This window comes from Dysidea avara, chromosome 3 (assembly GCF_963678975.1).
Source record: "Dysidea avara chromosome 3, odDysAvar1.4, whole genome shotgun sequence".
Taxonomy (NCBI): Eukaryota; Metazoa; Porifera; class Demospongiae; order Dictyoceratida; family Dysideidae; genus Dysidea; species Dysidea avara.
In genome coordinates this window covers 28,603,577-28,620,273 of record NC_089274.1, presented here as the reverse complement: position 1 = coordinate 28,620,273, position 16,697 = coordinate 28,603,577, and the positions used below count along the sequence as shown (strand labels likewise).

Sequence of the window (16,697 nt, the reverse complement as noted above, 5' to 3'; positions counted from 1 at the left end):
TTATTTTTTGCATAATTGAATACCGATATTCACTCAAAAATGTAAGTTTTTGGTACTTTTCTTGTGCTACAACATTGATATCACACTTGTAGTAGGATTCTGATATAGGTATAATCACTTGCTACCTATTACTTTGACCACTATAAGGACGATCTGACAAACTGTACTATAAATGTTAAGGTTGTGTATAGCTTACATGTTGAGTGCAGCATGAAAATTGCAGAAAATGTCATTCAATTCAGTAAAACAGATAACTGACAGTTATGATCTGCTCAGTAACTGGTTATGATATTCTGTCCAGTTTCACAGCTCTAAACCACACCCACATTACATTGCAGACAATGCAAGATAACAAATTACCAAATCTACAATGAAGTTAGGTCTTCGTAAAGTCCATCTATGGTTTAGTTGAAGATGAAACATGCTTAAAACATTCTAGGGAACAGACGGCGCTAAAACAGAATTTTCAATAAGCTAGCAACTTGTGGCAACTTGTCACCATCTTAAGCACTCAAGCTTTGTCTTCAAATTTTATTACATGCTAGGTCTCTAACCTACACATAAATCACGATCATAACAGTCTAGGGACTAGCTTGTATTCACCATTAAATGGTGACTTCATGCAAAATATATATACGTACGTAGTGTGTGACCTATATACACCTATGCTTACAAGCAAGAAGACTATTCAAACTAAGAAATGGTAGCCGTTAAATTACATTTTACTGCAACACAAACAAACACAAGTAATTCACATGTCCTTAATGGACAGAAAACATATTCTCCACGAATACGAAGGTATAATTAAATTATATCAGTTGTGAGTCTTATTTCCCTGCTTATATTAAAGTATTTTTTGTAGTACGCCAGAGGTATTTCAATCAATGAATTTTATTGTAAAACAGAATTATGCAAACTAGTTGGGATTTCTTTCAGCAGGGCCACATGTTAGTGTTAATTTTGTAAAGTGCATAATTCATTTACAATAACAGCTAATTTCTTGGACAACACCCATGATACTACATTGTTTTAACACTATTCTGTTTTTTGCATAGTTTCCTTCACATTACCAAGAATTCATAATATATACTATTCTACTCTCATATACCCCTGTAGAAGGGTGTATCATGAAGTTATGACATAACAAGAAAGTGGTATAGTTTGTGACACATGAGCAGCCATAAAGTGCAATAATTGTTAGTACTGTGAAACATTTGCGATGCTCAAGACAGCCATATTCACAAATGTCCTGGCAAGAAATGCCTGTCTAAACCCATGAAGGCACAATTTCAGCTTGGTGAGAAATGCAGAGAGCTCAAGTTAGTTCAGTTGCCTATTACTTGTTTGTGGTCAATATTGAATGCTCAGGTTAGCTGACGGATTTCATTGGTACCCTACAAAACAAATCATCTGGCTTAGCACTAGTAACAATACACTACCAACCCGTCCTAGCAGGCGAACTCTGGCACATCTACCAAAACCACCACAATCAATTGATAGTGGTGTTGTGCTATGAGGCAGTACACCATGTATACCATGTGATGTTTGTGCACTGCATTAATTATACAACTCGGACGAACTCTAACAAACTTGGATGTGTACTCGGACAAACAAATGAACTCAGACATGCTTCATGATATGTCTTCTACAGGGGTATCAGTATTATATATGTTATGAACTCTTGCTATTACGGATTGGATCAAGAATTACTTGTACCCGTTTTGTTTTTTTTTACATCTTATTTATGATACATGTAATAATCAACACTTTTGCACTAGGTTGCAGACAATACGTTATCAACAATTTACTGAAATTCACTCACTCTTTAACTCGTTTCATTGGACCATGACAATATTTGAAGTCTCCTAATTCTTTTGCAGCAAACAAAATATACACTTTGGAAGTCTGATCAAATCCCCATTGTTGAGTGTGTAGGAGACAGTGAAATTCAATCCACACAAATTGACTGTCAGTAACTTCTGGATACTTCTTCCTGCAAACATATATGTTACGTACGTATTTATAATCATACACATTAACATAATTATCTCTATTGCAGATATGCTTCAAAAACTAATAAAGAAAGTAGAAGGAGGGGGGCACAGTGGGCTTAACTCCCCCTCTTCTCCTAAACTTTTCTGAAAAGTATTTACACAATATTTAAAGATCAAGATACTCTAAACTAAGCAGTTGGGTGTTATGTATAAGTAATAAAATTGCTTCTAAATTGAATCTAGAAGTACCTAACTTTTAAAAATTTCCATACTGATGTACATAGCCCACTCCCAAACCTCTTAGACTTGTTTTCTGTTTCATGTGTGTATCCAACCAATAAACCACTGATCAATAAAAAAATGCTTCCGATTTGATGAAATAGCTACTAGACTGAGCCTCAAAGTGTTGCAACAATAGTATGGTGCTAATGTTCTAATAGAGCTCACATTTTTGCTTTCATTGAAATCATCTAATAGAACAAGAATGTTCTAGATTTTCTATTAGTAGATCTAAGTTTTACTTATTGAGTAGATTTAAGCTAGAATTTTCATTTATAAGGTAGAAATTAAGTGAATTGATCAGCCAAGATAGTAGTGGTTCAGTGGTTAAGGATGGTATGGAGGTCCTTGGCTCGAACTCTGGTAAGTTGTTTTTTCTCTCGACATTTTTATGCACCTTTTTTACCCCACAGTGATTGCTCTATTAGAGTATCTCAATCTCGCGATTTTACACTTGTTTGGTTTTTGCTTTATAACTTTGTAGCTGTAAGTCTGTAGCCATTCTAACCACCAAAAGACACTGCTACGATAATCAGCCTATGTACAAACAAATTTTCAAGTTATTCCCCTACTCAGTTTACCCAAGTAGGCGTGACAACAATCGATCTTGCTTTATGCGAATAGTCGGTCTCATGAACGGTTCATCGAATTTGCACCAAACTTGGTACTAGGATTCGCCCTTAGACTCCCTTTGAGTGTGCCAAGTTTCAAGGCGATCAGTTAACGCGTTTATGTTTTATAATAATTTTTTCAAAGTGTGCAAAAAGACAAAGAAAAAACAAATGGAAGAAATAAATGGAAGAAATAAAAACAAACTTTTGACCACTCATATCTCAAAAACAGCTGGGGCGATTTCCTTCAAATTTGGTATGTGGGGTAGCCTACCTGGCGAGTACCTCTGCAGTGAAACTGATCCTAATCGGATGAGGGATCACGGAGCTACAAAGGTGTGAAAATCGCATTTTCTTTCTTCCTGTCAATATACTCACGGTGTAGTGCACCGGCTACGACACACTACCATGTGTCTTGATATGCAGAGAAACTAGCAACTGAAATATTGTGCTGAGTTAGAAATAAAATTTGGCAATTAGAAAACATGCACTATTGCATATGTACACAAACATGGTAAAACTACAAATGCAATGTCCTGCTGCATATTAATAATTGCATCCATATCAATCCTGCCATCTTTAGTTCAATCATAGCATGTTGTTTAAATTTAAAGACTAGATTTTCTTTATAGCTTCATACACTATTAATTTATTTTTGTAAATGATTACTCAAAGAACTTACCGTGAGGGTTTTGGGTGACCATCAGTTAACCACACAGGTATACCAGTCGATGAACCTCCTTGAACTGCCATAATTTATACTCAGCTACACATGAAAAAATAATACAATTTAAATTTTACATAATCATAATATAATTGTAACCCTTAAAACCTGCAGCCATTTTTTTTTAAATGCAAGCATATAAACACATTGTCCAGTAAACTGGATCCTATACATGCCAAACTACCATAGTACAAGAACTGTTGAAGCTATCTAAAAACTACAAACACCCTTTTACTTACTGTTACATTTTTGGTTTAAAACGTCCCATCCTTCGTTGCATCCTTCTAACCCAGAACTTTATACTGTGCCTTAAAATTACAAAAGAAGTATCTCTTCGTCTTCCCTCTACATATAACAATGGATAAAAGGCCATAACCGGGCCATATTTTATTGTATTGACTTTCTCTTGACGTCATGTTGCTCATGACGTGATGGTGATTCAGTTGATGTACATGATTTATTAAATGGCTAACAAGCACAGTGACAATACGAAGGTGAAGAAAACGAAGTGATTCAACACTTCATAGTAGGTGAGTTCCTTGTTGTATGCTAAAACTTTATATACAGTTAGATAACTTGCTCCTTGCCAATTAATTAAATCTGTATTTTTAAGAGACTGGATGTGTGAACCCTTCACGAGACATGGCTGTTTGAAACCATGCATGTAAATTGGCATAAAGTATTGTTGTTGCTTTTTTTTAAATCAAATCTAGTTTTCTGGACTATGCAGGTCTAAGAGTTAAAACGATACACATTCATACACTGACACTTAAATCATAATCCATCATTCAATCTGATACAATATGTATCAATACTCTAATCAGTACTTACATACATTACTTACAAACATGAATGACTGTTCTTAGAAGCAATAATATCTACTGTTTATACTGCTGTAAGGGTATTATTCAAATTCTTTCAGGTTGCAGTTTTACTCTCCCAAATAAAATAGCAACAATTGTAGCATTCTACAAGTGATTGGTCTATTAGAGTATTTGAGTATTTTGTTATCAGTGTAATTACTATGAGTGTATGTTCTATACTATTAGGGTAATCACATGTTCAGAATGGGCTTCTATTATCCAAGCAGATTCACTTATTTGCACAAACTCCTTAGTGACTGCACACAATATAATTATATACACATAATGGAGGTCCCTCTTGTTTTTCCAAGAGTCCCTAAGCTAAGCAACTGGTATGCCAGGTTGCTATGAACAAAAATTTGAGTTCAAACAAACATTCAATTTTCTCAGATTTTAGCTCGGTTGTGCTAATTTTGAAATACTCCAATGAGTATTTGAATATAAAGATATTAAGTTTTCATAGCAATAGCTGCACTATACTTTGGTATTTGTGTTAGGAAAATATTTTCAATTCTACTTGTAATTAAGTGTATTTATTTCCATTACTAGGGGTGTCACGATACAGAAATTTTTATGTCACATGTCATGGGTATTTATGTCACGACATGTCACGTCATGACATTAGCCACTTTGTTCAGTTGGTTGTATGTGTACTATATCTATCTACAGGTAAAATGTCATCGCTTATCAACTAACGCCAAGCCACTACATCCAACTGTAACATTATTACAGTTGCTGTATTGTTTGTAACATCATGTAAAAAATTAGCAATTTTAATGAGTACAAGTCTGAAGTATAAACTGTTTTAAAAACCATAAAAAAATTTGTCACCTGTCACTGGCTGTCAGGTAATTACAGTTAAGCTTTGTTTTCAAAGAGGAAAATTAGTTGGTCAGCATGTTCAGGGGTTAGACAACTCCTGCTGCTTGAAATGATATTTCCTGGTAACCTTTCTAAAGATACAATGGTTGCCACAAAGCAATGTACAGCTTTGACTAGCTGACACAACAGGGGATACACTGACTGTCTTGATTTCCAACATGTTAGAGGATCTGAATCAAGGTCCATCACAGGCTGTTCGGCACTGTAGAGCTCTAATTCCTTCGATGCTTTGCAAGTAGATGATCCAGAGCTGCTCTGCCCTTCAAACAAGTCTCCTATCAATTTAGAATTGGTCCTTTCTTTTTCTTGCTCACTGGTGAATCTAAATCATCATCATCATCCACAACAACTTCTTCAGTTCTCATTTCTTGATTCGTACCATCAGATTCCAAAGAAATCAACTCCTCTTCTACGATGTCTACAATTTCTCATTTGCTATAGGAGTCAAGAAATGGTAGTTTCTCATATCTCGGATCTAGGATAGTAGCCATATTGATTATCTTCTCCGCAGCTGGTTTGTGATACCTATCATCCAGATCTTTCTTAATCTCCTGCTTTACTGCCTTAGAAGTAGCAGAGTCTTCTTGAGTGATCTTCAGTGTTTTAGTAATTAACTTATGGAGCATGGGGTGAGATATCTAACAGCTCCCATAACAGTGGTAGCTTGCTGGAATGGCTTCAGTAGCTCTACTAGCATTTCAACAACTTCCCAATCCCTGCCTTCCAACATCAAATGCCTGTCCTTACCTTCCACCAACACTCCTGAAATAGCCATTTGTTGTTCAATCAGTTTCTGTAACGTAGAAATTGTGTTACCCTAGCATGTTACACAATCTTGAAGGAGCATGTGTTGTGGCAACTTTGACAATTCTTGCTTTTCTCGTAACTTGTAGGTCTCCTCTGTTGATCTCTTGAAATTGCTGACAATTGCCTTGCAAAGTGCAATAATTCTCTGCACTCTTGCTACGTACCTTCAGACCTTTGTTGACTGCCAACTGTAAAGTGTGAGCTATGCATGGAAAGTGGTCGATATTCAACAGAGTGAAGGCATTGACAATGTTACTACCATTATCAGTGATACCTCCACAAACCTTATCTGTGATTTTCCAGTCTGAAAACATAGATGAGAGTACATCTTTTAATGAAGCTGCATCATGGTCCTGTGGGACCTCAAGTGTTTGAAGACACCTACTCTGCAGAGTGAAATTATCAGCAATGACATGAACTGTTAAAGACATGTACGAACGTTGCTGGTGCTGTGATGTCCACAGATCTGTTGTTATGGTACATTTGCTTGCCAAAGTCAGCTACTTTTCAACTACCATCCTATGTGGAACTTTTGTAGTTATTTGAGTACAGTGTTCTAGGCTCAGCAACCTGTAATAGGTTGTGAAAAGCTGGCTCATCCACTAAGCTTAATGGCTGCATTATTATTATTATTAACACTTTACAGTGACCAGCACTGAAGGTCTGACAGTAACTTGTGCTGTAGCCTTAAGATTACCTAACCTAGTTACAAGGACTTAGACTTAAACAATGACTCATAGCAAATAAGGTGTAACAGAAAAGGGGCCAAAGTAAGGAAAAAAATTCCTCCAACCCAGGATTCGAACTGCAGGTCACCCAATGTCTAGTCATTGTGTGAAATATAAAATCTTGTTGTTGCACGAAGCAGAGAACAGTATCTGGGGTTATTCTGTAGAAACAGAGCTGTCCTTTTGTATGCTGCTAAGTGTGAGTTGTTTAGGCTCTGGCTGGGCTTCAGTTTCACCATCCATGACGTGTCTTCTTCGGACAATTTCCACCATTGACAGAGTTGGTTTTCCCAGTTTTCTCTTGAACTCGTTGATGTGTAATCGTTCGAGATGGTATGTCATGTTGGATGTGTAACCCGAGTAAGTAATTATTGCTCAACAAAGACGGTATGCTGTTTTCTTCTTGCCTACTACCATTCCATCATTGTCTGCCATGAACCAAAAGCAAGTCCATATTTCACTTCTAGTCTTAAAACTAGGGGTGGCAAAAGTTAAATTGGCATCCATTTCTCGAGACAATGGCCATTATTCACGCTTACCGGTGCATGTGAGGTCACGTGTACGTATCGTGACACACAGGACTGTATATCATATCGTATTGTAGACTTATGTGTTATTACATGTCATATATCATGACTATCATGGCATCCCTACTTCTTACAAGTATATAAAAATTGGAATTTTCAACTATATAGAGTAGGGAACATAACATCGATTAATATCATGCACTACTCCAGCTTGTTTCAGTACTTTTTATCAATGTGTTATGGTCATTGAAAATCCAAATTTGGAATTTTTGTGTAATTGTTTGATAACTTTTTTGTAAATAAAATTATTATGACTGGTGAACCCACACATGCTGCATCAAAAGAAAGAAATGACACCACATGCCTCAGCTAATAATTATCATCTGAAAAGTGAAGTATCCATTATGCTTCATTGTCAGCTACTTTCAACCTGTTACACAGCATTATGAATCAAAAACTGTTCGAAAAGTCCTCTGCAATCAAAGAAGTCACTATGAAAAATACAGACGATTTCTGTTACAAAGAGAAGTCATCATGTGCTACCGCTAAATCGACACTTTTCACCACAAAGGAGGACATTGGTAAAAGTCCATGAAGAATGCATTGTATGTACTGCGGTATGCCAAAAGGCACCTCTCGGGCCAAAGCAACGTTGAATAGTGAAAAAATCAAGCCTATAGCCTTAGCCGTTATCGAGTTACACTTGTCTGAAGGTATGCGTGGGTTGCAGAGGTGCTTTTCAAACAGTTCTTGATTCGTACTGCTGTGTAACGGGTTGAACATAGCTGACAACGAAGCGTAATGGATACTTCACTTTTCAGACGATATAGCTGGGGCGCGCAGCACCATTTCAAATGCAATATGCATGGGTTCACCAATCATAACAATACTATTTACAAAAAAAGGTAATAAACAGGTATTTCATAAAATTTGGAATTTTCAACTAGAGTAAGGACCATAGCACATCGATAAAAAGTACTGAAACAAGCTGGAGTAGTGCATGATATTTAATCATAGTAAAACAATAAGAAGTGCTATATCCAGCACAGTAGGGATATAGCACTTCTTATTGTTTTACTATGATTTAATATCGTGCACTACTCCAGCTTGTTTCAGTACTTTTTATCGATGTGCTATGGTCCCTACTCTAGTTCAAATTTTTTGAAATACTTGTATGTAGTAGGGAACACAAAGGTGTAGGTGTAGCCCAAGAAAAAACATCACCCAAAAACCAGCCTCAGCACATCTTTTCCCTGTCGATAATGAGGCAGTATTGGTTAGGTAAAATTAAGCCCAAACAAGCCTTCAGATTGCCCCAAAACGCTTTCAACAAATGGCTATGGAATTTTAAAAATTATTAAATGGAATTTCTACTGACTGACTGATGAAAGTCCTTACTTTGGCACATTAGTGCTCAATGCCAAAGTAGGGACTTTCCCACTGAGCTATGTTGTAATACCATCATTTATCTCTTGTTTTACTACTTTTATTGCATAGATCCATACTTCATTTTTAAATTAACAACTTTTTAAAATACTAGTGTAAGTAGGGCTGTACTAATTCCACTGTTTACCAATACTTCAAGTACCAAATACTTACCTTGGAAGTATCAGCAAGTACAAGTACCGATACCAAATACCTTAGCCATCATACATTTATTTGTAATGTACACCATATATGTATATCAATTTATTTATTTATGTGTACTTCATGGTACTTCTACACAAGTTTTAACACAACAATAGACCATTTATTGTAATGAGCACATGATGAAGTGACTAAATGTACAAGATTCACTAGAAGTACAAACCAGTTCAGCAACTAGTCAAGTAGTCTTCTATGCTCTACTATGGCTTGAGAAGAAGTCTAGATAATAGTTGTCACAGAAATACTACTATATGAAAGTCATAACCTGATTGCTCTATTAGAGTTAACTACTGACTGTTCTATTAAAGTATATCAATCTTTTTCTTGGATTGTATTTTCACAGAGAAATTTTCAGCACAGTAGGATGACTTTGTCTGTTATTACTAGCATCGTGCTTGATGCTTTCAAGTAGGGCTAAAACATACCATTCAAATAGTTCATTATTCATTTGAAATCAAGTATTCGAATGCTGTTGGAGTAGATTCGATATTCTATCATACAGTACAATAGTACTGTATAGTAGGACCACAAAGCAGTAGGCGTGGCCCACGAAATAACATCACCCAAAAACCAGCCTCAATTTTCCCAGATGACGATGAAACACTATTGGTTAGGTCAAAACTAAGCCCAAAGAAGCTTTCAGATTGAGATGAAACGCCTTCAAAAAATTGCTACGGAATTTTTTTTTTAATTATTTAACGGAATTTTCTACTGATTGAGTAACTAACTGACTGAGTAAGTAACTGACTAATTCCTTCAGACAAGCGTAACTCGATAACGGCTGAGGCTATGGGCTTGATTTTTTCATTGTTCAACGTCACTTCGGTACGAGAGGTGCCTTTTGGCATACCGCAGTATGTACAACATGTTCTTCATGGACTTACCAGTGTCCTCCTTTGTGTCCCATTCATCTTTGCTGACAGCGAAAAGTATTGATTTGGCAGTAGAACGTGATGGCTTCCCTCCATAACAAAAATCATCCGTATTTTTCATAGTAGCTATTTTGATTGCAAAGGTGCTTTTCGAACAGTATCTTGATTCGTACTGCTGTGTAACGAGTTGAGCATAGCTGACAACGAAGCATACTGGATACTTCACTTTTCAGATGATAATTGATATAGCTGGAGCACGTGGCACCATTTCTTTCTTTTGGTATATGCATGGATTGCAGAGGTGCTTTTCAAATAGCATAATGCTGTGTAACGGGTTGAATATAGCTGACATTGAAGCGTAATGGATACTTCACTTTTCAGACGATAATTGATGAGCTGTGCCATTTCTGATGTGGCATGTGTGGGTTCACCAGTCACAATAATTATTTACAAAAAGTTAACAAACAAGTACACACACACAAAAAAAATAGAATTTTCAACTGGAGTAGGGACCATAGCACATCAATAAAAAGTACTGAAATAAGTTGGAGTAGTCCATGATATTAAATCACAGTAAAACAATAAGAAATGTTATATCCCTACTGTGCATTTCCGTTATGGTATCTTGAGCATGGTAGGGATATAACACTTCTTATTGTTTAATGTCATGGACTACTCCAACTTGTTTCAGTACTTTTAATTGATGTGCTATGGTCCCTACTCTAGTTGAAAATTCTGACTTTTTTATGTACTTAGACATAAAAGCAATAGATCTTAAAACTTTACGTAATGTTTTGCCATTTTCTTACAAAACAATGACACTTATAAGAGTTGTTATGTGTTATGGCATAATCTCATGATCTCAAACCTTTCAAGCTAGTTTATTATACAATGAATCATTATGACATCATCACGTTTCATGTATTTTGTTGATAAATATTCCCAAGCCCGAAGGCCGCATATATCCTACAAGATCAGTTCACGTTTTAACCTGAAACAAGAGTACTGATTTCAGTTCATGGTGCTAGCACTGGGCTACTCTGCTAATGTACAATGCTCTATTGGACCTTGCAATCATCTCATGGAGTTTGTGTTGCTGAATTCAATGTACTTTACTCAAAAGGCTAGTTTATCACTAAAGGATGTTGGCTTCATTTACTATGGTACGGTACGTAGGTTTGCACTGCATTCATTCTACACCCACACCAAGGCATTATGTTGCAATAAATTACATTTAGAATATTCTAATATTCAAAATTATTTGTTTCGTTAGCATTTGGAATATTCATTTTAGCCCCACTTTCAAGCATTCATTGTGCCTGTGCAATAGGGTAGCACAAACGGATGTCATTTTCATCTGGCACTCATGATAATTGGTATCTACGGCAATACATTGGCCGATTCCAATACCTCATAAAAACAGCAGTATCAGCCTGATACCGATACTAGAATCAGTGCAGCCAGCTAGGTAGTGGGTTTTCAAGCAGGCTTCATTAACACAAGTATATAAGAAAAAAATAAGTTCGATTAGAAAAAAAGGTAGAAGTCGCCTACACCTGCTAGTGGACATTTAATCCCTACTTTAGACGATGAATTACAGAACATGTACATGTCCACTATTATCTACAGTTGTAGGTAAACTATTTTTGTTGTTTCTCTACCTTTTATCTATGATCCTTGAAATTCCTAATTCTTCCTTATGCTTGTTTACTTTTTTGTAACATAATTGTGATTTATGACCGGATTTTCAAAAACCCGACATAATGGCACATTTTTCAAATTCTTTATTATTGAATATTTATAATCTACTTAGCCAAGTGTATGCTCTGGCCACGTTGTAGCCTTGTATGCCAACAACCTTTGGAGTTACAGCCCTACAAAGTAGCAACAACAGAAAGATCGATTTGTACAGTAAGTATTGGGAAAATAAATTACATGCGCTTACAAAAACAGCTGTAACTTACAAACACAATGCAGTACAGAGATGCGACAAGCACCATTGTGTTCGCCATGAATAGGGGACTCCATTACTGGGTAAGTTTTTTCTTCTATTACCATTCTTCACTGCATAAAGAGATGAAATCAGTGAAGAAAAATCAGTCACATACAATCGTTTCGACGTGACGTAAACAAACACCCATAACATACGTATCTTTTAATCTACTGCAATGAAACAAAAGATTTTTGAACTCCTCTTGAGTAGGCGAATAAGATGATATCCAGGTTTTTATCATTGGACTGTTCCTTCACAAAGAACAAAGCGGTTAAACATTTTACGAATTATTTTTTTTGATTACACAAATATTTTACCTATTGCAATCAATGGCTTATACTGAAAATTTAGGCTTGCGCCATTATGTCAGGTTTTCACAGATCCGGTCACATTTGTTACATAATTATGATTTGTAGTGTAATTATGACTGGTGAACATGCGCATACCGCATCAAATAGAAAGGATAGCGCCAGAGTTAAGGTTTTCATCTGAATGTGCGTCCCAGCTATCAATTACTGACTCAAAAGTGAAGTAGCCATATATTCCACTTCGCTTGTAGCTATGGTCAGCCCGTTACACGGCATTACAAATGAAGAAAACAATATCAGAAGCACCTCCACAATCAATTCAGTCACCACAGTAAATACAGATGATTCCTGTTTAATAACCGAGATACAAACATATAGGGAATCCATGCACCGCTACTGCAAATCGACACCTTGCACTGTCAGCAAAAAGAAATGGGACTGTTCAACGTTGCTTTGTCCCGAGAAGTGCCTTTTGGCATATCACAGTACATAAAATGCATGCATCATGAACTTACCTTTGTCCTCCTTTGTGTCAAATTATCAAGCCCGTAGCCTTAGCTGTTATCAAATTGTGCTTGTCTGAAGGCATCACTGATCAGGTAGGCAGTTACTTAGTCAGTAGAAAATTCCATAGAATTTTGTTTTTATTTACCTATTGAAGCATTTAGGGTCGTACTGAAGGCACTTTAGGGCTTGGTTATACCTAACCAATACTGCAAAGGCATCAGGATGGTCTTGTGAAGCTAGTTTTTTGGGTGATATTTTTGGCCAGAAAACCCCAAATTTCCATGATCCCTAATATACAGTACTGTATAAACTGAGTAACTTCAGCAAATGCACTGCCACCATAGTAGAGTATAAACACCTCACTTTGTTCTTTAAAATAAAGGCGTCACCATATTCAACACTTATCAGCAATTCTTTTCTACCAGGTAGAGTTGTATTAAACACCTACTAACCAACAGAGGGATTAATGGTACATGAACTTGTGGTAGTACATTTGTACTGGCATACTGGGTGAACAAACTGGGCATTTGATACTCTCCCTTACTTCCTACTCTTGGTTTTAATTTTACTGTTTTTGTCAAAATTAGATGTCAAACAAAGGGGTGCAGGGTGAGTTTGTGATTCTGAAATCACTTCATACATACAAAGTACCACATTTGGTGCTTTAATCCACCGTGTCATGATCAAATCCATTAGGAACCTAACTATTTGCAGCAATGAAGCACACTCTGCTGGGCATCATAACTGCTCAAATTAATTTTCTGTATTTATAGGTAGACAGCTAATGTGTAGCTGCACGATTTTCAGTCAACTTTTTTTATTGCCATAGTTTAAAAATTCTTTATAACAAGCAGCTCAAAGATTGCTGCCCAAGATTAGAGGTACCACTTGCATGGATGCACTGATTGCACATAGCTACCAAGTGTGAATTGTGACACCAGTCTCCTTTATATAGTAGAAGACCAGGAATCACAGTTAATTTAGCTACTTGTTTTTTCTTAATAAACAGAAAAAAGCTATTTGCTTTTCAAAAAGACCTCAACTTTATAGTCAATTTGAGTAAAGGAAATACACCCGCTTGTGCTTGCTTGACCAGGGACACAAAATCTGGTAACAGAAAGCATGCAACTGATTACTCAAAATTAACTGTAAAAAAATAACAAACTTCATCTTTATACTTCCCAAGCTATTATTAATTACATTGTCAAATAGCTATTTGATCATTATTACAAAGCTGATCAACTGGTATTAAAGCAGTGTTACCATTACTTTCTGTTTGCTTTTACGCTTAATTAGTTAGCTATTTACTAATGATATAAATAGTATATCATATCAAAACTTGTGTAAGATATTCCAGATTTCCGAGTAGGTTACGGCCGTTTCATATAAAACTACACCGTCTTCTAAACAAGGCGTCATAACTTCCATGTACTCTGGTTGACAGACACGAAATTTGGTTTATCAGATTCCTTGATGAAAGGCGATTTGATTCATGTGTAAGTTCTTTGTGTAGTAATGAAGGGGAAGCTAAAAAGGAGCCTTGTACCGCAAAATTTAAGTGTTCAGAATGCCGCAAAGCACGTATTTTTCAACATATCACTGTAAACTAACCTGTTTAACAATTTGTACGGTCAGAGTCTTATTAAGCATCTTTCGCTGCATAGAATGATACCAAATTTAGCGAATTTAGTTGAGGATAACAACTTGTAAATTGGGATTTTCCCATCCAAATGATTAAATTTTCCAATAGGTATGGAGCGAGTATTAGGTCATCAACAGCAGTTAATAACTGTCGCTATGGCAATATTTTCCCATTTGTACGGTTGGCATTGGAAAGAGAAATTCAAGGGCTTTCTTTTATTGCATGGTGTGTTATAGACATTTTGTGAGTTAAAGGTTGTAACTTAGTGTTTTTGCATAGCGTAAGTGACCTATTATCGAACGGTACCTATTATCGAACATTAAAATAATGTAATGTATTCGGAAGTTTACAATATTATTCCGCATACTCGTAAGCTATTTATATGGAGAATTCCAATAGTGTAGCCTAGTCTTAATGAGCTTTCCATCCTTTAGAGTTTATGTAAGTATGGACACCACAGCAGTCTTGATACTCATCACCACCAATGATGAAATGAAGAAATACAACACAGGAATTGCTGTGAAAGAAGTACAACTCGATGGTGACTTTGGTGGCAGAATTGGCCGACTGTTAATCGTTTTCCCAAGAGAAAGATGTATCCACAAAGACTGTACAGAAGGGGTTGTTGTAAACAAGGGTGATAAGACTGTTATTGTTCGTAATGTGCTGATTTTTTTTCTGTACGCATTTAATACTAATCGATTCGCCATTGTAGGGCTTGCATCAAAACTATACTTCAGTTACAGTATCGTGGTACTTCAGTTAACACATTGATATAATAATTAAGAGTGTATAGATTGCACTGAGCAGAAAAGGTGCAAAACGTTCGATAATTGATCAATGGAAGTTAACAGGCATTCGATAATAGGTACCGGTGTTTGATAATTCGTATTTTACGGAATGCATAAATCCGCTCATAACACAGATACTAATTGGATAGTACTGTTCAAACTTACGTGAGATATTCTACAAGAAAGGCACTACCTTCTGTTGAAAATTTGAGGTTAATACTGCTTTTCTGGAGATATTTATGAACCAATTATAAAGTATAAACCTTGTTCGATAATCGGTCACTTACGCTATATAATGTAAAATACTTTGCATTGGATATCGAATGACAAGGAATAATGAGATTTTATGATCAGCCTGTTTTACCAAGTTGAGGTTTCAAAAAAGATATTAAAGAGATATTAGATTTATTTAATACATAATTCTTAATTTTTAAGGGTTTAACCCAGTGTTTTGACTTTTAATGTTGACCACCTGAAAATGATTTGACTAATCCCATACATGTTTTGATATGTACTATCATAAATGATAAGGCCACTCCAAGAAAATCCCTTGCTTCCCATTCATTGACCTCAAAAATACACGCGGGCAGGCGGTTCATTATCCATTCATTCATTCATGATAGATATTTCCACTAATTTTCGAAATTCATAACTAACTTACACTAAAGGTAAGAAATACAGTAGAAATATTTAAACTAAGAACCTGAACAGTGAAAAGCTAGCTAAATGGGTTTTCGGCTGAACGTTAAACTAGTTAGCTACTGCTATGCGATCACAGGATAAGTAATGAATACTGAAAGCAATAATGAATGACCATGCGGGAAGAGAATCTGCATGCGGGACTGAGAGAATCTGCATGCGGGAAGAGCCTGCTGAATCTGCATGCGGGAAGAGAATCTGCATGCGGGCGGGAAATGGGAAACAATGAATTTTCTTTTTGAATTCTCTAGTGGCCTAATGACTTCGCCCTCGACTTCAATCTGAGCCTCGCGGTCGTCAGATTGCATGCCATTGATGCATGTTACTGATTACCGCTGAGTCCGGATGGCGGCTATACTGAACGCTGTTGAGACTATCCATCTAGACAGCACCAAGATTATCCAATGTGACTGACTTGAGGTACTGATTCTCTGGTACACGCGCAGTCATAACCAGCCGCCGTCACGGCCAGTGAGCTAGGCGCCGGTATAGTTACAAATTTAATAAGTCATCCATAATCAACGCACAAACGTACTAAATACTGTAAACAAACCTCTTAAGATACCGAATACACCTCCAAGGGTGCACTCCTGTCTGTTCGCCCGGCACTCTGCTCTGCCTCGCCGCTCTCTCCGAGGTTCTCTCACAGTCTGGAGGCTGGGGTGACGGCGTACCTATGCACAAATCGTCTGAGAGATCAGTATCAAACTACCTAGTCTAGCAAAATTTGGAGCAGTGGAAACACAGCGTATTATAGCAATACTGCAGGGTATGTACTGGAGGTGCACGTGTGTGGTGCTTGAAAAGTTTTTTGGGGGCGTTT

At 36.6% G+C, this 16,697-nt stretch overlaps 1 protein-coding gene across 1 annotated transcript in view; it reads right to left on the bottom strand.

Annotated features, from left to right (window-relative positions):
- Positions 1-16,636, bottom strand: part of LOC136248453 (uncharacterized) — a 39,128-nt gene extending 22,492 nt beyond the window's left edge. The window contains exons 1-3 of the mRNA XM_066040234.1: positions 16,428-16,636; positions 3,567-3,650; positions 1,823-1,993 (exon numbers count right to left, since the gene is read on the bottom strand). Coding sequence (XP_065896306.1) covers positions 1,823-1,993; positions 3,567-3,637 — 242 coding nt within the window. The 5' untranslated portion in view covers positions 3,638-3,650; positions 16,428-16,636. The remainder of the gene's footprint in view (positions 1-1,822; positions 1,994-3,566; positions 3,651-16,427) is intronic.
- Between the last annotated feature and the right edge of the window lie 61 nt (positions 16,637-16,697).